Below are 22,458 nucleotides of genomic sequence, written 5' to 3' on the forward strand. Positions count from 1 at the left end.
CCTGCCCACAAGCCGTGCAGTCGGCCTCCACGAGGGCACAGAGGGGACTGTTGCCCGTGCCCTCAGCCCAGTCGTGCCACACCACTCTCAGCACTGGGCGATGACAGAACCCCAGGGTACAGACCCTCTCTTCTTCCCCATGTGCCCCGCCCCCCCGGCTGCACTGGTTCTCTCTCCTCCCTTCTCAGGCCCAATTCTCCCGGAGCTGCAGGGCTGAGGCAGTGCTGCACAGCCTGCAAGAGCAGGCGCTCCAATAGGACGTTTCTCACCCTCCCCTCCTTTTGTCCCCAGGAGCCATGAGGTGCCACGTCGCTTCCAGCTGCCTTGTGGTCTGGCTTTCTGTGCTGATCTCTGGATGCTGTGGTAAGTTCAGTCCTCCACCTTCTCTCCCCACAGCGAGCATGGGAGGCCGGGCTGGACGGTGTGTGGTTGGCGTTTGTGCTCTGGGACTCTCAAGACCCTGCCTTGCTGTGTGTATGACTGGGCACTCACTTCCCTTTCTGGGCCTCAGTTGCTTCTGCAGCCCTCACAGGACTGAAAATACCAGCCATCCCCAGGGCCTGGGACACCTGAGGGAAGGGGAGGAGCCTTGAGAAATACTTGAGCTCTAAGGGGAGGCATCTATGACCATGAACTGTCCTTCTTCTGGGATGCGGGGACTGGCCCCAGTTCTAGTCCATTTCACAGTTGTCTTTTGAGCACCTACTGTGTGACACTGTGTGCCCTACTATGTCCAACTCTGGGGGCATGGAAGAAATGACATTCTCGGGCACTCAGGGGCTCACCAGGGAGAAAGACACAGATAGGATTGCTCTAAGCAGGGTGGATAAAGTGGTAATGGGTGTACAGAGCTCCAGAGGAGCCCATCAGAAGAAAAGATTAATTGAACTTGTGGGCACAGGAGAGACCCAGCCAGAAGAGAGATGTTTCATCTGGGCTCTGAAGACTGAGAAGTCGTTTTAAAGGGGAGAGAGGGAAGAAGGGAATCCTGGAGGAGGGAATAGCCTGAGGGAGGGTGTGGCTGCCAAGAGTCTTTCTTCTCTGCAGGGGGGGGGGCAGCCCTCCTTCCCCTGGCCTTGCAGCAGCCAGGTCAGTGCCAGTTTTAGTGCCCACGGAGGAGGCCAGGAAAGTCCTGGGCGTTTGCCTCTACTGGACAGCGGGAGCAAAGCAGCTCTGGTGTGCACGAAGGAAGGCCAGGACAGCAGGCACAGCTGGCTTGGTGTCCCGCGGGACCAGGGTGTCCTCAGGGAAGAGCTATGGGCAGAGCGTGCCTGGCGACACAGGCAAACATATTCCTGAGGGGCGTCGGCTCCTCCTCTCACTCCAGGGAGCCGGGAGCCTCTGGAGGAAACCAGAGCTTCATGCTTGGTGGACTGCTGCTGGCATCCTACTGCCCGAGAGTCCCTTGAAGGTCCCCTCTCCTGGCTTCCATGCTGGGAGGGATCTCTGCTGGAATGCCTCTGTGATGGGGAGCTCACTCCCATCCAAGCAGCACAGGATTATGGCACAGCCTCCGAGACTCTCAGGGGCAGAGCCAGAAGGGGTCTCAGACCCTCTTTCCACTCCTGGCCCACTTTACAAAGGAGAAACTTGACACCTGGAGAAGCAGCTGGCCCAGGGTCGTACAAAGCAGGGCCCAGCTAGGCCTCGATCCACATCTCTGTCCTCCCGCTCCTCTCTGCCCCATTCGGGGAGGGCTCAGTGAGGGGCACCTGAGACCCTCAGCTCCGACCCTCTGGGTTTGCTTGTTGGTGTCCTCAGACTCCTCAGGGACTCTGTGACCTTGGACACTCATGCCCTCCACCGCCCTCCCCGTTAAAAAAAAATATAACAGGTGCTAACAGCTTGGCTGCCTTCCTAGAAGAGGTGCTCCCCTTGAGCTCTCTAGATCACAGGCGGCTCATGCATCCAAATTGCAGCAGCCATCATAACAGTGATGCTGTGCACAGGACACCTCTGGCAGGGAGGCAGGGTGAGAGGGCAGTGAGGGCTTTTTGTCGTCATCTTGAGGCTGGGAAATGGTGGCCAGAGAGGTAGAGCCATTTGCCCAGGCTGCACAGCAGCGAGTGGCAAGGCATACAAGGCCTCCCCTGGCGCTGCTCTGTGCTCCCTGTCCTGTGCACCTTCCCCGTCATGAGTTGGGGGCGGGGTCTAGGGCTGTGCCCAACATGGACCTCAGTGAGAACCATTGTGCCTTCAGAGGCCTGGGCAGGTGGGCCTGGGCTGGGGTTGGGCTTTCCTGGTTCCAGTCCAGGCTCTGCCACTTGCCAGTGTCCTTCAAGCCCTCAGAGGAATCCCCTGTCCCATCCCACGGTTCTGAGTGAAGTCTGTGCTTCCTGGTCTGGTGGATGCCTTGTCCCTCCCACGTCGTGTGCCTTGACGGCTCCGCTCCTCCACATCTGCCCAGCTTGCTTCCTTCCGGGATCTTTCCCTTCCTTGCCGTGTGTGGAAGGCCTGTCATCCAGCACCGCAGCTCGAATCTGCCTTCTCTGTGAGCCTCCCCCTCTCCCTTCTCCCCTCAGGCCTGTGGTGGTTAAAAGCTTGATTCTTGGGCTTCCCTGGTGGCGCAGTGGTTGAGAGTCCGCCTCCCGATGCCCCGGTTCATGCCCCGGTCTGGGAAGATCCCACATGCCGCAGAGCGGCTGGGCCCGTGAGCCAGGGCCGCTGAGCCTGCGTGTCCGGAGCCTGTGCTCCGCAACGGGAGAGGCCACAACAGTGTTGAAATAAATATTTAAAGCTGGTGGACCCGCATCTACTTTGTAGGGAAGGATAAGTGTGAGTGGGCCAGGGATGCAGGGAGAAGGCGTCCAGGGCAGAACAAACAGTAGGTGCCAAAGCAGGGAATGAGCATGTGTGGGGCGGGGACAGAGGAGTGCATCGTGGGTGCAGGCAGCTGGACTCTCGTTCCTTCACAGAAGTCGCCCGTTGTCCCCTCCCCTCGCACGGGCACTCGCGTTCCCACTTGGCCGAAGGCCTCAAAGCTCCTGAGGCATCAGTTTGCCTCTGGAGGACACAGCCTTCATGCCTTAAAAGTGTCTTTTAAGAGAACAGGCGGCCTGTGGGCACCCCCCTTCCCACCCTCCCATCACCCTCCCAGTCCCCACTGGCAGCCCAAGGCCACTGGGCTTCCTAGGGTGGGAGCCTGTTCCCAGATCACGGTCCCGCTTGGTATGTGGCAGGCGACGTACGTCACCGAGGCTCTGCCCAGCCGCCCGTGCAGAGCTCTCAGTGGCTGATTATCGGCAGGTCCTGTAAAACAAAATTTGAAAACGAACGATGCTGCTGCAGGTGACGTTTTTTCTGGCTGGTTTCCCTCCCGTTGCCCCAGCCTGAGCCCATGCCGAATTCCCTGGTCACCCCTGAGCCTTCTACCGTGGCTCAGCTGCTTTCTGTAAGGGAACCCAAGGCCCCCAGCAGGGATCCAAAGCCTCCCCATCTGGCTGAGCAGCAGCACTGTCATTAATACCAGTGTTAATAATAGCTTCCATTTCTCGAGTGCTTGCTGTGTGCGGGAGCACGGCGCTAAGTGCTTTATGTATGTAATCTCATTTAATCCTCAACACAGCCAAGAAGTAAGTCCTATTGTTATCGCTATTTTACACCTGAGGAAACTGAGGCACGGGGAGGCCATATGACTAGAAAGAGGCACAGGGAGACTACAAAGGTGAAGCCCTTGACCACTGACCTCTTTCTGAGGCTCTTGTGTGTGCGAGGAGCCCCAGGTTCCTCATAGGAGAGGGTAGAAGGGTGTGGGCGAGTGCATATGTGTAGTTGCGGTGATCAGGGAGGGCTTCCTGGAAGAAGGGACATCTAAGGCAAAACTTGAAGGATAAATAGGAATTTGGCAAGTGAAGGCAAAAGGGCCAGCAGTCCTGGCCAGGAGGGGAGAGAGAGGCTACAGTGCTTGCAGAAACAGAAATGACATCAGCTTGGGTGCCTGAGCAGAGGGGGTGGGGGTGGAGATTCCATTAGTTCTGCCTGCTCCCCACTAGGAGGTCTCCAGCAATGAGGGAAGTACTAGCCTCTGTGTTCCTGAGCCTGGCCCAAGCTCTGAGGGAGCCAGGTCAGCAGAAATGAGGGAGGGGAGGGCTGCAGCCCACCCATGTTCAGCGCCCCTGGAAGACCCAGCAGGAGCTGCTTACGTGTGTGCTGCACGATGTCGGCCCCATGTGAGACCGACCAGCCCCCCATTCCTGGTTGGTAGGGGCAGAGGGGGAAGTGCCCTCATTTGCCTCCTTCTGGGGTGTTTTCCAATACCAACAACCAATTCTCCAACTCTCCAGACACCGACTGTGTGTCCAACAATTCAATTCAATTCTGATGCTGTCTACCCAGATTTAGTGCCAGATTCCACAGATTTAAGGGTTCAGCTCTACTTTAGATACCAGTGGTGAGTCCCAGACCACCTGTACTTCTGACCAACTGGCTATAAATCAGGGCTTCCTACTACCCTTTCTCAGGTTCAATTAGCTACAATGACTCACAGAACTCAGGGAAATACTTTACTTACATTTACTGGTTGAATATAAAGGATACAACTCAGGAACAGCCAGATGGAAGAGATGCACAGGGCAAGCTATGGGGGGGTGGGGTCGGGTGGAGCTTCCATGCCTCTCCAGGTGTGCCATCCTCCCAGCACATGGATGTGTTCACCAACTTGGGAGCTCATCAAATATTGGAAATCTCCAGCTCCCCTCCCCTCCCTAGAGGTTGGAGCTGGGCTGAAAGTTCCCCATCTAATCACTTGGTCTTTCTGGTGATTAGCCCCTTCCTGAGGCTCTCTGTAGAGGCCCCACTCTAAGTCTCCTCACTGGGAAAAGGGAACCCTCCTACCCTGTTGGTGGGAATGTGAATCGGCGCAGCTACTACGAAGAACAATATGGAGGTTCCTTAAAAAACTAAAAACAGTTACCATATGATCCAGCAATCCCACTCCTGGGCATATATCCAGAGAAAAGTCTAATTTGAAAAGATACATGCACCCCAGTGTTCGTAGCAGCACTGTTTACAATAGCCAAGACATGGAAGCAACCTAGATGTCTATCAACATATGAACGCGTAAAGAAGATGTGGCATGTGTACGCGATGGGATACTACTCAGCCATAAAAAAGAATGAAATAATGCCATTTGCAGCTACATGGATGGACCTAGAGATTATTATACTAAGTGAAGTAAGTCAAACAGAGAAAGACAAATACCAATGGTATTGCTTATATGTAGAATCTAAAATATGACCCAAATGAACTTATTTACAAAACGGAAGCAGACTCATGGACATAGAAAACAAACTTATGGTTACCGAAGGGGAAAGGAGGGGGTGGGGAATTAGGAGTTTGGGATTAGCAGATACAAACTACTATATATAAAATAAACAAGGTCCTACTGTAGAGCACAGGGAGCTATGTTTAATATCTTTTAATAAACTATATATAGTGGAAAAGAATATGAAAAATAATATATTTATATGTATGTATAACTGAATCACTTTGCAGTACACCAGAAATTAACACAACATTATAAATTAACTATACTTCAATAAAAATTTTTTTTAATTTAAAGATAAAAAAAAATCACCTCATTGGCATAAACTTGGGTGTGGTCAAGGGGGCCCCTTATGGATATAACAAAAGACACTCCTATCACTCTGGAAATTGCAAGGAGTTTTGAAGCTCTGTGCCAGGAACTGGGGGCAGAGACCAAATATATTTCATATTATACCATACTACTGAAGGCCTCTGGGGGGTTGCTCAGGGGACAGAGGAAGCCAGCCTTGGGGAGGCTTTGTGTGAGGGACTTGTGATATGGGGGACTCTTCATAGATGTGAAATTCCTCAGCCCATGACGGTATCACGCTGTCCCCTTCCAGAGCCAACCCCCAACCTGAGGCTGTCACAGAGTGGTACAGGGTTACCTGCACAGGCTTCCAGGTCTGGGTTCCAATGCGGCCCGTGCCACACTTACCGGCTGTGTGACCCTGGGCAAGTTACTAGTTCCCCCCTCAAAGCCTCATTTTCCTCAGTAGTAAAATGCGGATGTGACAGCACGTGTTGGACCCTGAGGATTGCTGGAGCTGGATAAGCGGCTGGTACAGAGGAGGGTCCCGTAGATGGCAGCTATTATTATTGTTGTTGTTATTGTTATTAATCACATGGCATCAGCTGGCTATATTCCTTCACACAACAAATAGCTGCTGAGGCCCTTCTAAGTGCCAAGTCCTGTTCTGGGCACCAGGGTTGCAGCGCTTAACACAGCAGACAGCCCTCGTGCTTGCCAAGCTCCCAGTCTGTCTACAGCTGGGAGGCCCCGTAGAAATACAACGTGAGCCACATGTGTGGTCTTAAATTTTCTAAGAGGCGCATTAGAACAGAAACAGGTGAAACTCATTTTAATAATGTATTTGACTTAATCCAGTATAGCTACAATCTTATCATTTCCACGTCACCAATATAAAAGACAAATGAGATATTTCACACCCACTTTTTCGTACAACATCTTCAAAATCCTGTGTGTATTTTACACTTCAGCACATCCTAGCGTGGACCAGGTCTCAATAGCCACACGTGGCTCGTGGCCTCACTGAGCGAACGACCTGACAGCCTTCTGCCTGCCTACTGGCGTTACTTCCCATTTGCCTCGAGGCAGAACAGCGAGCTGCCAAGGTCCTGGAAAGGTGTCTTCAGCACTGGATGCAGGTTCAGTGCCCACTGGAGCCCATACTCTGTGCCCCTTACAGAACGCATGGAGCTGGCACGAGGGTACTTGACTGATGCTCTTGTCCTCTAACTTCCAGGCCAGGTGAACCGACTGCCCTTCTTCACCAACCACTTCTTTGATACATACCTGCTGATCAGCGAGGATACGCCTGTGGGTGAGTTGGCGCAAGGGCTGGTGGGCAGGCTGGGTGTCGTGAGGTGGGCTCCTTTCCCACAAGTGAAAGGGATCTTAGAGATTGAGCTGATCTTCCCCCTGTTACTGGAAACTCTTCCATGGGGTCCCGGATGGGTGTTCGTGTGGCCTCTGCTTGGTTGCCTCCAGGGATGGGACACTCACTACTTCCTGTGGTGGCCTATTCCAAAAGAGAGGAGTTCTTAGGGTCAAAGGTTTATCACATTGAGCCCAAGTTGCTTGACTTTCACTTCTGCACTAATTTTGTCCTACAAAATGCCTCGTTCCTCTTCCTTGTGAAAATATGAAGATGAAAGCTCTTGTAGAGTTTGTTTTGTAGCCTTTTGTACTTTTCCGTGATTACTGAGTTTTCTGCACTGAGTATGCCTATCTTTCTGTCATTAGAAAAAAAATTATCTAGGAAGTGATCACGAGCATTCTGGTACCCACTTCTCACCACCTGCCCCCAGCTTGAGCCACCTCATCACCCAGGTCTATCCTCACGAGCCCCTCCCGAGGGCCTGGCTCCTACACTTGCAGCTGGAGGTCGGCACTCATAGCCCCATGGCCTTAGCTCAGCTCTAGGGACCCTGAAGCTTCTCAGGAAATGGGGTTGAATTGAACAAACCCATCTCGCAGCTGTGCTGATGGGAAGGCACTAGTTCTTGTGAGCACGCAGGAAAACAACGCCAGGAGGTGCCACTCACCTCCACCAGCACTCCCTCTTGTGTCCTCTCATTCTTGTCCGTGTCATTTTAGAGAAAGTGCTTGTAATCTGGGGCTTCTTACACTCAGGTCTGCCTGCTTCATGGGTATCAGGGTGGGGCTGTGCGCAGAAGCAGCATGCATCGGCAGCCAGCACGGTGCATCTTTCTGGAGTATCACTTATACTTGAAAATGAAGCAGGATGGCTTAGAGAGGGGAGGGCTGTGAAGACACTTAACTAATAGGTCATTTAAAGCACTCTTTCATATGTGTAAAACCAAACATAGATGCAAAATTCTTCAAAGAAAATCTCTGCTTGAAGAGGGGAGCCTCAGTGGGCCCCAGACTCTCCCCTGCTGTTTGCAGGGGCACATGAGAAGTCCCCTGCAGAGGTCTTTCCTTCCACTCTTCCTTTTTTTTTGTTGGTAGGTGCTGGGCACAGCAGGTATTTTGACTATTGTAGGGATTGTCCCCGTGGCCCAGTGGCACTCTGTGTCTAGGGCTGTGGGGACCCACTGTGTAGAAAGTAGCCACTCTTTTGACGATTAGCAGCCCCACGCATCAGCATTGTGAGGCTGGATTTGGGGATTGGTGTTTGGGCATCTGGATGTTTGAAGTGTCTAGGAAGGAGGCAGATTGCCTCTCTGGAATGTTCTTCCAGAGGCTTAGCTCACCTTCTGAGGGGTGGAGAGGATGGCCGGCAGTCCCTTGGGGACACTGCTGAGCTGGTTCCTCCCTTCTGAGTTGGGTCAGGGGGTGGTGTTTGTGGGCTCCTAGGTTCTTCCTGGCTCCTCCGCAGGCCCAGACCTGGCGTGGGGCTGGCGCAGAGCCAGCAGAGAGGTGCCCAGTGCCTGTGGATCCGTAAGAGATGAATGTTAGCAGCGTTTATCACCACTAGGGGTTCTGCTCTTTCCAGTTCATTCATCAGTTTATCAGATATAGATGGGGTGCCCCCTGTGCCAGGCCTGGGTGCTGTGCATTCAGAGAGGAATTCGACCGAGGGGTAAAGAAGTCAGCGTCGCGGGTAATAGAGGCTAGGTGGGCTGTCTGGTTAAGCCCCAGTGGGGATTGAAGGGGGACGAGTCGTGCCTCTGCGGGCAGGGCAGAGCAGGAGGAAGCAGGAGAGGTTAGGGGGAGGTGGTGGCTCTTGAGCAGAGTCCTGAACGGGTCCTTTCCATTGCTTCACACACTATTTCCTGTGGCTGATTTTTATAAGCGTCTGTTTGAACCTCATCGTCCTGGAGATTCCTTTGTGGTGGAGGCAACATCTGGGACAGGCAGGCCCCTGAGGCAGAGGTGTGGCCAGCCACTCACTGAGCCGGGCTGCTGGCAGGGAGAGGCGAAGGCCCCCTCAGGTGAGCAGCGCCAGCCCCGTCACCCCATCTGTTGCCCCGCTCCGCCCTGAGTGCGGGGTTCTCAGAGGCCTGTGCTGCAGGGAGGGTGATGGGGTTGGGAGGGGTGGCCATTGCTCGGCCAGTGCTGGTAGTGATACACCCTGGGCTGGACGCCCCCAGCGAGCCCTCCAGCAGGCCTTGCTCCAGTTACCTTTGGCTCTGGTTCTTGATTGTCTTTTGCAAGCGCGGATATCAACTGGCCTCCAGGAGTAACTCCCAGGACTCAGCCCCATTATGGCTGTGTTTGGCAGTCACAGCGCGAGGCGGGGTGCGGGGGAGCATCTGATGAAGTGGGGATTGATCCCTGGCTCTGGGAGGCCACAGGAATGAGAGAGGGTTCAGTGAGCTGGAAGACAACTCTGCTCATCTGTCTGGGCAGGGGCCAGTGCTGAGCTGGACCGCACCCTCCTGGCCTCCTCCCTTCCTTTTGCATCAGGATGGGGCAGCACAGCTCTGCCCTGAAAGTCATGAGCCCAGTTTCTGCTCCTTGCTATGTGGCATTGGGCACAGTGCCTCCCCTCTCTGGGCCTCTATCTCCCCATCTCACCAATGAGAGGGCATTGGAAAGATGGGCCCAGTGGCCTTGAGCTGGGGCAGTCCTGCTAGCCCAGGGTGTCACATCTCTGGGCCCTCAGATAACACAGCCCTGGAAACCTCCACTGAGTGCTGTCACCTACTTGCCCTGGGCCATTCAGAGGATGCATATGGACTCACGTGGACAAAGCAGGGTGCAGACCTCTGACCAGCAGTGGCTAGGGTGAGGGTAAGGGTTGTCAAGGAGCTTGTCAAGCTTGACAAACAGCTTGTCAAGGAGACTGGCCCTTTGCCTGCCATGTGGAATGGGGTGGCCTAGAGACTTGACTTTGAGGCTTGCCTCTCACTAACCCTTTGCTCTCTGAATCTCAGTGCTCCAAACTGTAAAATGGGATGGAATAGTCTCCCTTCTGGATTGTTGGGCTGTATACATACACTATAGTTAACTCCAAAGCTTCCACACCTAGAATGCTTTGTTGTTACACAAAAGAGAACTTATGTGTGTCCCAAGGATGGCTGGTTGGACTGTCCTGCCAGCCACGGGATTGCAAGGGGGACAGACAAGCACATAGGTGAGCTGGGTCCAGTGGGGGTGGTTGGTACCAGTGGCTAGAGCCAGAGACCAAACTAGTCTGAAAATGTCAGCTTACCAGAGGAGGAGGTCAGAGCTGCGGGCAGACCAAACTTCCAGCTATGGGACAGATTATCCGGCTTCTGCTTGGACCCCCAATGAAGGGGAACTCATGATCTTACCAGGCTGCTCATTTCTGTGCTGTGGGGACAGTTCAGGGAATGAAAACGTCTTCCTAATGTTACTATGAAACCTGTCCCTGCAACTACTACCCACTGAACCTAATTTTGACCACTGGAGCCTTACAGAATAATAATGATAACATAACATATGGTACACTATATATATATTATATATATTATTATACTAACAATGTTTACTGAGTGCTTGAGGCAGTGTCCTAAGTGTCTTAATTCGTTTTTAAATTCCTTTTAAGAATGGAAGGTAGAGTTTGATTACAGGCTCTATCAGAATGTAGCTTCTGTGAGTGTGCTCTCCTGGCTTAGAGACTGGGACTTCCATTCACCCCAAACCTTCTGAGCCTTTCCATTCTTCATGCTCTTGCCTCAGTTTCCGACTGCGGGCCAGCGGCCACGTGCTGGGGAGTGGAATGGGAGGGCACGGCCCAGCCGTCTGAAATCCCACACAGAGGCTGCATGTTCCATCTCTATCTCCTCCTATCTCAGCTTCCAATTCCTTCTGTGTGATGTTCTTTTTGTAGCCCATCTCCCATCTGGAAAAGACAGAAGCCAAATGAAGTCATGAAGTAGCTCTGCCTTCCCCTGGCCTGTTAACATCCAGGCCCCCCTTGTCCCTGTTTGTCTTCTCCAGACGTGGACCTCAGTCACTGGCAGCAGAGCCCGGCCTGGGCGGGGCAGAGCAAGAGCACAGTGAAGACTTGATGCCTGGCCAGCTGGTTGGCATAGCCCACACCTCGGCCCTGGCTGTCGGCAGCGAATGGCCTCATGGCACCTTTAGGATGAGGGACAGGGTGCAAGGATGCTGCCTCCGATCGCCCTCCCCAATCCACTCCAAACACTCCACCAATATTGCTCATGTCGGGACCACCGACCACCTCCCTGTTGCTAAAGCTGACCGTTAATCCTCAGACCTTGTGGCCTTTCAGCAGTTATCTTTATTTCCTCCAGGGCGTCACCTCTGGCTGTGCTTTCTCAGTCTCCTTTGCCTGTTCCTCCACTTCTCCAGGGCCTCTTGGCACTGGAGGGCCCCGGGGCCCAGCTCCTCTGTCTCTTCTCCATGCTCTCACTCCCATGCCATGCCTAGTCCGGCAGCTCTGGGTACCACCTGTGTGCTGACAGCCCTGAGGCTTCTACCTTCTGCCTGGGCCTCCTCACACCAGAGATTCTAGACTCATATACCACCTCTCCATCCATTTCCACGTGGATGTCTAAAGGGCTCTCAGCCTCAGTCTAAAGCCAGACTCCCAATCTTCCTTGCAAACCCCTGCTTCCCTGCAGCCTTTCCCATCTCAGTTGCAACTCCATCCTTCCAGTTGCTCAGACCAGCAACTTGGGGTCTTCCCTGACTCTTCCCTTCCCCCCCCCCACCTCATATCCAATTCAGCAGGAAATCCTTTTGGCTTGATCTTCAAAATATTTCCATAATCTTCTCACCACTTCACCTCCTACCACCACAGGCCAAGTCTGGATCATCCCAACAGCTTCCCGATGGTCTCAGCGGTGCCCCTGCTCCCTCTGCCCTGCTGCAGCCTTTCTCACCCTCCCAGCCAAGTGGTCCTTTTCAACCTGAGAGAGAGCCTGTCACAAGGTCAGCTCAAGCCCCCTCACCCACCTGGAATAAAAACCGTGTTCTTAACTGGCATCGAGGCTGTTTGCAGTCCAGGCCCTGCTACCACTCCGACTTCACCTCCTTCCCCACAGCCCCAGCTCGCTCCACTCCAGCCACGCCGGTCGCCCTGCAGTTTCTCGAGCAGGAAAGGCGAGTTCCTACCTCTTACTCTTTGTAGTTGCTGCTCCTTTTTCCTGGAACATGATGAACCTCCGTTGCTCAGTCAAGTCAGTTCACACGCTGCCGTCTTTGTGTGGCCTTCCTGGCTTTCTCCAGGCGGGGCTCAAGGGCTGCTTCCTTTGCTTTCTCCTTCTCTATTAGTCCCAGTTGCAGTGCTGTTATTACTCAGCTGCTCATCTGTCTCCCCTGTTGCCCTGTGAATGCTTCCAGGTGCCTGGGCCATCTCTATGTCCCCTGGGCACCCCCCAACCCCCGTGCCTGGCTTATGCCTGGGGCTTGAGGTGCCTTGGGGGAGGAGTGAAGTCTGGAGTTGGTGAGTGCGGGGGGGAACCTTCCAAGGCAGGGCCTGGGGCTGGCTTCATGCCTGCTCGCCATCCTTCTGGAGTCTCAGGCCAGGCGCCCCCCTCCCCAGGGTGTCAGGAGCAAGGTGTTGCTGATGACAGGGATGGCTGCCCAGGGAGAGCGCCCAGGAGAGCATGTCTCCCAGATAGCACAGATGCTGTTTGTGCCTGCGCTTGTGAATGGCAAAGCCCACACCGTGCGATGGTCATGTTTTTAATCACCCCAGCTGCCTGCCCACCCCAGGCTGTATATGGCATATTTGCTGGGAACCCTTGGGGCACCGAGCCCTGGCTGGCCTCCAGGGAGGGACACAGAAGCAGCAGCATGAAACCTGGCTTGGAGGCACCGAGCTGACTTAGGAGTTCTGAGGGGGTGGAGGGCATCTAGTCCGTCTACCTTGGCTGCCACCCCAGTCCTCACTCATCAGGTCCTGGAGGGGGACAGTGTCCCTCGGGGCTGGGTCCCAAGGTCACTCCTCCTATCCCAATTCTAAATACCCCCAGTCCAAAGCCTCCCAAGTGCATAGAGAAAGGAGTGAGAACTCTTTATCATGGCCTGTCACCTACCACTCCTCACCTGCTCCCCATCATGGGGACCCACTCAGCACCCCAACACCTCACCTCTGTCTCACCGCCACACCCTCACCCGTGCTGTCCCTTCGGCAGGGAGTGCCCTTTCCCCTTCCCTACCTGGTGAATCCCTACTCATCTTTCGAGGTGTAACTCAGATGTCACCTGCCCTGGGAGGTGCCGTAGCCTCCGCCATCCCCCACCCTCTGTTTGCTTTGAATTCACCTCTATGAAAGCTCTTAGCAAGTCCTATCATGGTTATTTGTGTGTAACTACCCATCGGCTGTTCATTTTTACTTATTATCTTAATTAATATCAATGTTACAATTAATTATCATTTTGGTATTTATGTGTAATATAAGATTGTAGAGTGATACTATTAGCTAGTGTTTATTGACTTCCAGCCTCTGATCAGAGCCTCACAATGAATCCCAGAGAAGTGGCGTCATGTCCACTGTACAGCCCAGCAAGCTGAGCCTCCTGGCACATGTCCTCTGTGCCAAGCACAGTGCTTGGTACAAAGTGGGCCTCGACAGTTGCTGGTCGGATGAGCAGAGGGATGAAGGAAGAATGAAAGGCTGAGTGGATGTTGAATGTCTTGCTGATTCCCCTCCCCTTGGCTTCTGGTCCCTCTATGTGTCGCCAAGGTGGTGGCTCATGGAGCTGACGTCCCCAGGCAGACCCTCCCAGACCTCCAAAGTGTCTTGAGCCACAATTCAGGTGATAATGCCCGCACTAATCACCTACACAGCTAAATTAGTCTTGTCAGGAGCCGTTAAGGCAGGAGCTCGGGATTCATTAGGATGCATCAGGCCCAGGCAGCGCCTGGCACCACTGCCAGACGGCGCTGATTAATTTCTCTGCAAACTCCATCAATGCCCAGCTGTTTCGTCTGGACCCAGCGAGAGCAATTTTCAGGTGGGCTGACCCGCATCGGCGGTCTCAGTAGACGGAGGAGCTGTGTGCCTGCAAGCACGCAGACAACTCCCCGCAGGGGCAGGCCCCACTGGGCGCAGCGTGGGAGATGCGGGGATGCTGACATGAATGGTGGGCGTGTGGGCAGCACACATTCAGGGATGGCATGACGTCCAGGCATGAGGCTCTGGAGCAGATATGAAGAGGGGCAGGTTAGAGGGGAATCTGAGAGGGGGTTGGGTCTTTCCTGGACCCTTCTCTGTACCTGGTGTCCCCCGGGAGGGGCTATTTATCCTACCCTGTATCCCTCTTCCCTTGTCTCAATAAAGGGAAGAAATCATCTCTCAGGAGAGGATGGAGAACCACAGGATGAGAATGATTTTTTCCTTAGCCGGAGTGTTCCTTAGGACCGCCACAGGGAAGAGGGGGTCATTGTCCCACAGAGCAGTTCCCTGGCAAGGGCCGGTGGCAAAACTACAGGAATCGAAGGGTTAGAGGGATGTGGATATGAGGAGTCCAGTGGGGGTGGTTCCCAAACATCAGCTGGGTGTGTGCTCTGAGCATAGTTTGGGCTTTTCCGCCTGCCACCTGTACAGAGGCAGTGTAGCTCACTAACTAATAACAATACAGACAAAATTAGAGTGCCTGAGACAATAATAAGTGCTAAGGAGAAATAACTGTCTGTGGTTGAAGTTAAAGTCAGAGGTACACAGTGGTAACAGCCTGTATTCCTCACCTTCACTTTTACCCCCCACCCAAGGATCCTCAGAGGGCCTGCAATGAACACCTAGGGCCTCCTATAGGACAATTTGATGATCACTAGTCAGATCCCACTTTACAGATGGGGAAACTGAGGCCCAAGGGGGGAGCTTGCCCAAGGGCCTCAGAGAGTTACTGTTGGATTCCTGCTCTAACTTCTCACACCATCTGCAAAAGAAATTCAAGAGGGCTCTGCCTATGCAGGTATGGGGTTCCTCTGGGCCTAGGGAAGAAGGGGCATCCTCCTGGGTTGGTGGGCTGTGAGCTTGGGACTTGATGTTTAGAGAAAGGGCTCCAGGTGCCTCAGAGCTGCCACAATCTGGGGTTGGAGTGCTCAGGGAGGGGAAGTGAGGGTAGCCCAGAGGCTTCCTAAAGCTGTCAGTCCTGGGTGAGGTTTTGGAGGAAGGAGGTGATCTAGTATCTGTCCAGGTGATCAGATGCTGGGACCGGCTGGTCTGGGGCCCTGGCTTCCTGATGACCTCACAGAGCAGGGATTTTACTCTTCCTTCTGGGAGGTGGGGGATGACTCACAGGACTTCTGGAAGGGCCTGGATGCCTCTGTGGCCTTGCTTCCTTTCTGCCTTTCTCCAGGTCAGCATCGGCCCTCAAAGGGGGTTATAGGACAGATTAGTACCCTTTTGGGGAATGCTGGGCTGTAGCCTCTCCAAGAGGCCCCTGCCTGGGCACATCTGGAGCCTGTGGCAGCCCCAGCTGTGGACTGCCTCTCGATACATGGGTGGGGGTGGGGCGGGTGTTTTGGATGCAGCCATAATATCACTAATGATAACGATGATGTGCCACATGTCGTGCAGGCAGGCGTTAATGGTTTGCACTGCACACCTGTGCCAGGCTGTGCTTGGAGGCAGCGCAGGGACACACACATTAAAGACAAGTGGGAAAATGGCAACTATATTTACACACGTACTCTGTCTAGGTAAGCTCTTCATACACATTGCTTCACTGAATCCTTGTAGCAGACTGAGAAAGTGGGCTTTATAATCCCCATTTTACAGATGAGAAGGCAGAGGCTCAGAGAGAGTGAGTAATTTGCACAGGGTCACACAGCTTATATAGGATAGAAATGGGCCCGAACCCAAGGCTGCCTGACCCCAAAGCCTGTGCAACTTAACCACAACTTTGGGATTCTGTGTGTGGGTCATTGCTTTTAAGGAGCCCCGGTTTGGAGTGGAGGAGAGGATGTATGGTAAATGCCCAGACCACCCCCAGGCAAGTGGGAGGTGTGAGCTCCAGGGCCCTGCTAATGCTCAGGCAAGGAAGGACTTCATTCTGGGCATGGAGAGGGGGAGGTTCATAGTGGAGGTGTTGTTGAGTGACTGGGTTTACACGCAGAAGCCACAGGAACAGCATTTCAGAAGGCCGTGGACCAGGCCCACCAGCAGTGGGGTAAACAGCTTGTGTTGTGTCTTGGATGGCAGAAATAGGTTGTTGTAGTTAAAAATAAAAATAATAGTAGTAATCATTTAGTACTTGTGGTTTACTAGTTAGGTTACCTGAATGATCTCCTTGAACCCTTCCCGCAATGATGGGAAGTCTGCTCTCTCATGGTCCCCATGTTACAGGCTCAGAGAGATCAATCAAGCTGCCCAAGCTCCCATGAGATTTGAATCCCAGGAATTCAGTCTTCAATATCCACACTCTTACTACCCCACTCCGCCACCCCTCAGGATTTTTGAGGGCCTTTCCTCAATCTGTCACCCAGGAAAGGGTCTCAGTGACCAAGGGTGCACACCAGCGAGGAGCTGGATGAAGGGGCAGCTGCTCCCAGAGAGGGGAGAGTGGCCAGCACAGCTTGGTCTGGGAGCACAGGCCCTGGACTCGGGCAGGAGCCTAGGTCCCAGGACTGACTCTGCTCCCACGGCTGTGTGAGCTTGGGCAAGTCGATTTCCCTGTTTGGGCCTTGCTTCCCCAGTTACTCCGAATAGGCTAGTGCTTGCTGGACATACTGTGCAGAGTTGGAAATATTGCTGAGAAATGACTGGGGAAATAGATGAGAGTGTGAGATTAACCAGGTTGCTTGCTCCTGGGCCCACAGCCTTTTCCAGTGATCAGCAGTTAAGGAGGTGGGGGCTTCAGCCAACTGTGCTGTGGCCAGACAGCAGGCACCCCCTTTAGTGGGGCTGGGGGGCTGGCAGATGAGCCTGGCTCAGCTGTGCCATTGGACGAGGATGTGCTGAGCTTGCAGCCAGCCAGGAACACTTGGGCTCTCTGAGAACCAGCCGAAGGTGTGATTTACAAGAGCTGAAAATCCTCCAGCTGGCTGGGGAGACGGTGGCAGGCAGAGCCGACTTTGAACTTGTCATCACTCCCCTCACCCTGACTGTTCTTTACACGGCTCAGGGGACCTGTGAGCCTGACTGTCCAACTACAGCTTAGTCCGGAATAGGAGATCAAGTCTCTGTGTCAGCCCTGGATTTGGGTTTGGACACAGGAAAGTTGTCCTTTGGTGTAAGGATCTCCCTGACAGTCCCCTCATCTCGGTGCCATCCCCTTCCTCCTCTCCCCCATCTGGGCACAGGGCACCAAGCACTGGCAGGGGAGGCACAAGGCCTGGGTTCTAATCCCAGCTGTACTTCTTGTTAACTCTGTAACCACAGGCAAGTCCCTTAGCCTCTCTGAGCCTCTTTTTTCCTCCTCTGGAAATGGGGCTGATCATACTTGCCCAGCTGACTTCCCAGGGAGCTTTAAGAAAGAGCTTTGAAAACTAAATTGCCATGTAAATGGCAGACTTTGTTTTTATTGAGGTATTTGTCTTGAAGTGCCTCCTCTTCCAAGAAGCCCTGCATTGCATCTTGAACAAGTGTGGACTGTTGTCACCGGCTACTTAAATCTCTCTATGCCTCAGTTTACTTGGTTGGAACATGGGGGTGATGGTCACCCAGTGACCAGTAACCAAATAAGTTAATTAACTTTGGACATTAAGAAATGTGGTTGGGGCTTCCCTGGTGGCGCAGTGGTTGAGAGTCCGCCTGCCGACGCAGGGGACACGGGTTCGTGCCCCGGTCCGGGAAGATCCCACATGCCGCAGAGTGGCTGGGCCCGTGAGCCATGGCCGCTGAGCCTGTGCGTCCGGAGCCTGTGCTCCGCAACGGGAGAGGCCACAACAGTGAGAGGCCCGTTTACCACAAAAAAAAAGAAATGTGGTTGGCACTAATATATGCTAACCATTTTTGTTGTCATTGACTAGTGCTTTTCCCAACTAGGAGAGAAGTAGCTTGGGGACAAGAACAATACCCTTAAGTGGCCAAAGCTCACTGTGCCCAACACATAAGTATTAAGTGTGGTTTAAGCGTTACTCTTCCAAGGGCATTTTCGCTTTGCAGGTGGGAGAGGCCCAGAGGTCCCGGGTCCCACCTCCCAGCCTGACCAGGCATGCACTCGGCACAGCTGTCTGCCAACAGGTAGTGCAGGCACAGGGTGGGCCCTTGCGGCAGTGGGCGCTCCCCATCTCATCAGCTAGTGAGCATACCTTCCTGCTCATGGGCTGTCTGCCTCCTCCTGATGCTCCATCGGTCCCCCTGTGCCCAGAGTTCCCTGCAGTCAGCCTGTCCCTCTTCACATGACGCTGTCCAGGGTCTGAAGACAGAAGCCTGCCCCTGAATGTGCTCTGTTTTGCTCTGGAGGTCCCGGCTCCTGTAGTCAGCCCTCAGACTCAGGACAGACTTTCCCACTTGCTCACCCTGCTATGTGCCACGTGCTGTGTCCAAGGGTTTTGCATGCCTTGCTCATTTAATCCTCACGGCCCCCTATGAAGGAGGTGGTTATTCAACCCATTTTACAGATGAGGAAACTGAGGCTTAGAGAGATTGTCACCTGCCCAATTCATTAAGTGAGCTGGATTCAAGCCCAAGTCTTTCTTTTTTTTTTTTAAATTAATTTATTTATTTTTGCTGTGTTGCGTCTTCGTTTCTGTGCAAGGGCTTTCTCTCGTTGTGGCAAGTGGGGGCCACTCTTCATCGCGGTGCGCAGGCCTCTCACTATGACGGCCTCTCTTGTTGTGGAGCACAGGCTCCAGACACGCAGGCTCAGCGGCCATGGCTCACGGGCCCAGCTGCTCCGCGGCATGTGGGATCTTCCTGGACCAGGGCTCGAACCCGTGTCCCCTGCATTGGCAGGCAGATTCTCAACCACTGTGCCACCAGGGAAGCCCCCAAGCCCAGGTCTTTCTCCCTCCACAACCAGAACTCTACCCTCTTTGCAGGTGAGTAGGTCAGGGTAAGCGAAGAGGAGAACCTTCTAGCCCTGGGGTAGAACAGAGGCCTCTCCCACCATCTGTGGTCTCTCTTCAGCTTCCTCACTCTGCCCTCATACTACAGTGGATGGAGGAGATGAGAGCCTCAAACTCTGGTCCCCTCTGGCCCCTTCCCTTGAGTGAGGGAGGGGGTCTTCCTTGGCCACCTCTCTCTGTGCCCACATCCTGATATCACGGCCCATGGACCTTCCTTTCCTGGGCTCTCTTGGCAGCAGGAGTGTGTGCGACGGCAGCCCTAGCACTTCCTAGGATTGATTTGGCCTTTGAAAGGATAATTCAAGATGAATATGCTGGCGTCCAACTGGGGTGAGATGGAGGGATTATTGAGTGTTGAAGCTGCTTCGCTGCATCAGCTGCTTTATGAGCTCTCCAGAGAACCCTATGCCAGGGATAACTCAGCCCTGATAGGCAGGGAGGCAGCGTTTTGGTGAGCAGTGCCGGTGGGGCCCAGGCACCCCACTGGCCCCACCTGGGTGCCAAGAAGCGGCTTCCAGCTTCCTTGCAATGCAGGTCATTGTCCCTCCCACTTTGTTCATCCTGTGCTGCCCCAGAATGTGGGGTGAGGACAGTGGTACCCGCCTGCTGGTTCCTCTGTGGCCTCTGGCTCCAGGCTGCCTGGGACAGTGCAGGTAGAGTGGAGGTGAGTGGACCAGAGCCTGTGGACAAATCTCATTGACTTCTGGCAGACTGTTACCCCTGGGGGCAGCCCAGTCCCATTGCCAGGGACACCGTCTCTGCAGGCTGGCAGATGCCCTGGCAGATCAACACGGATCTGTAGTTGGGGACTCAGTGAACTACTGGGGACGTGCTTGGTGTTAACACACAAGGGCATGAGGTTTGGGGAGCAAAGCTCCCTGTGGGGCCCTTACAGCTCAACTCACCCCCCATCACCCCGGGCGTTCGTCTGGATCAGCCACCCTAGCAGCCCCTCAGTGTTCTAGGGGACCAGCTAGGGTGAAGCCAGGGTATAGACTGGGTTGTGAGCTCTTTGAGGGCAGGGACCGTGTCTTAAAGCTTGTTAGGTGGGGTCATTGGAATGTGCAGGAGGCTGTCAGTGAGCATCGATGGTCTCCTTCATCAGTGTCCCCTGTGGAGCCTGACACAGGGAATGATGGCACATGGGTGGCACTCGTTCTGTGTGTAAGGACTTAAGTGTCTATCCCAGCCCAAGAGCACATTCATCCCTGGGCTGCGACACCCTTAGGTTGGGAAAGCCTTTTCTGAGGAAGAGGCGTCCAGGAGAGGAAGTGACAGGAAGACTCGCTGAACACACGAGGGGCAGCTGGGGGACAGGTGGTGGGCGCTTCCCCGTGGCAGGGGTCCAGAGAGGTAATGAACAGTTCTTGCCCTGGGGATGGGGGTATTCTGGTGCTGACAACAGCATTCTGTCTCTTTTAACACAGTCCCTATCTCTTCCCCAGTGCTCCCTCTTCTCTGTGCCCAGTCACAAGATGGGACTCGCAGTGTGATGGCAGCGTCTTGGGACAAAAACAATTTACAGTCCCTGTGTCGGGTTCCCATGCATCTGACCCTCAGGACAGCCCATAGGGCCACTTCTGCCCCTGCTTTATAGGTGAGGAAAAGCCTGTGACTTGGCCAAAGTGGAAGGACCCATTAAACGTTAGCACCAAGGTTTGAACTGGATGGTCTGGCCCCCAGCCAGGGCTTATGGCTGCAGTGCCCGGCTCCATCCCCACTATTTGCCCTTGAGTAAACCACAGCTCTTCAGACCTGAGCTTCCCCATTTTGTAAGCTGAGGCTAACAGGTCCTCCCATTTGTATTCTTTCCCTCCCACTACTAGTTCAAACCCCCTGAGGGACTTGTTACAACCCACGTTGCTGGCCACACCCTCTGAGTTTCTGATTCAGTAGGTCTGGCTTGGGGCCCAACAATTTGCATTTCCAACAGGTTCTTAGGTGATGCTGCAGCAGGTCTGGGGACCACACTTTGCGACCGTTCCCCTTCCTGTGTTGCTTCCCAGCCTCTGGAATTGGCTCTGGAGTCTATTGTGAGTCCTCCGTCATCCAGGCCAGCTCAGGCCCGCAGCCCTGGTGGCGGCTGCCCTGTGGGCCTCGTGTTGGGCTCTCTGGACCCGCCTCTTGCCTGCCTGACCGTCTTGCAGGTCGCCTGCCTGAGACACCGCCAGTGTTCTCTACACCTCAGCTGTGGCTCATCAACGGATAACAGATGTGTGAATTAGGAGGGGGTCTGCAGGGGAGGGGAGGCACAGCAGAGCCGAGATGCCCACAATGCTGAGATGCCCTCAGCCCCCGCCTTTTGTGTTTACACAGAGTGGCTGCGCAGCAGTGACATAATTACTCCTGAAGGCCTTCATTAAAAGCTCTGGAGCAATTTACAGTCAATTAAGGAGAAAGGAACTGCTTCCTCCTTAGGTGCCCCCCACTACCACCTGCTTGGGAAGGAGACATGGATCTGGTTCAGGGGCAGGGTGTGTTTCAGGGTCTGTGCAGGGAGGAGGGGCGGGGTGGCTTCTGAAGCCAGTGAACCTGCTGTCCTACAGTCTAGCCATCCATCACCAGCTCCTGGCTGAGCACTCCCAGCATAGTGTGAGAGGCCATGAGCTGTGGAGGAGGGAGCTCCGAGGCTTGGCTCTGCCTCTGCACATGCTGAGGCCCCAGGCAGATCCTTCAGCCCTGGGAACCTCTGTTTTCTCATCTATAAAATGGGGCTGGTCCCATGCACTTTGCAGAGCTATTGTGATTGTTGAATGAAATAATGAGGTGAGCACAGGGCCTGGCCCCCACCAGGAGCACAGTGGCAGGGATGGTCATTCCTGTCCCACTTGGGGACCTGCCCCTGCTTGCACAGGTGCTTTCAAAAAGCAAAAGGCTGTTCAGATGTTGACAGTCTGAGGTCCCCCTGAACCTGGCTCAGTTCCTGTCATCACTGTCTGGACACAGGAAACCAGAAGACACAGGTGGGGCGTGGACCTGTGGCACCTGCCCTTCTGGGTGAGACCTCTGAACTTAGAAAGCCTCGGATCCAAGGGGGAACACTTCTTCTTTTGCCTAAAGACCAACTTAGGAAAATTAAAATGTTTACCGGCTGCATTTCACTCCATCTAAAATAAAACTAGCTTCATCGAGGCCATGGGTGAAGGTGGGGGAGGAGAATGAATATTTTTACAACTTAGAATACCTACTTTATTGACTAGAAACATGTCAATGAGAAAAGTGATACTGCTTTTTGGCTCCAAAAATATAAATATATCTGAGTCTATTTGAGAAGTGGCAATAATGAGGCTGCATTCTGAAATTAGACCAGGGGCTGCACTGAGAAGACAGGCTTCCTGGGAGGCTAGGTGATCGTCCCTGCTCCAGCCTGGTGCCCTCATTTGGTGAGATGACATATGGGCTGTGACATAGGACATATGCCCTATGCCCAGCACCAAGCTTGGCACACCATCAAGCTGCTTAATCCCAGCCTGCACGCACCTGGTTGGCAAGAAGTGTTGTCTTTTCCTTCCCAGTTATTTTCTGTGCAGTTGATGCCATTAAAAGAG

General features: G+C 53.8%; 1 protein-coding gene across 1 annotated transcript in view; it reads left to right on the forward strand.

Moving 5' to 3' along the window:
* Positions 1-296: 296 nt before the first annotated feature.
* Positions 297-22,458, forward strand: part of LOC309815846 (cadherin-23-like) — a gene marked incomplete at its 5' end in the record, with an annotated part of 205,170 nt that continues 183,008 nt past the window's right edge. Inside the window, 2 exons of the mRNA XM_082642928.1 lie at positions 297-363; positions 6,792-6,869. Of these exons, the coding sequence (XP_082499054.1) occupies positions 297-363; positions 6,792-6,869 (145 nt within the window). The remainder of the gene's footprint in view (positions 364-6,791; positions 6,870-22,458) is intronic.

Source organism: Mesoplodon mirus (genome assembly GCF_964341445.2).
Source record: "Mesoplodon mirus genome assembly, chromosome: 2".
Classification (NCBI taxonomy): domain Eukaryota; kingdom Metazoa; phylum Chordata; class Mammalia; order Artiodactyla; family Ziphiidae; genus Mesoplodon; species Mesoplodon mirus.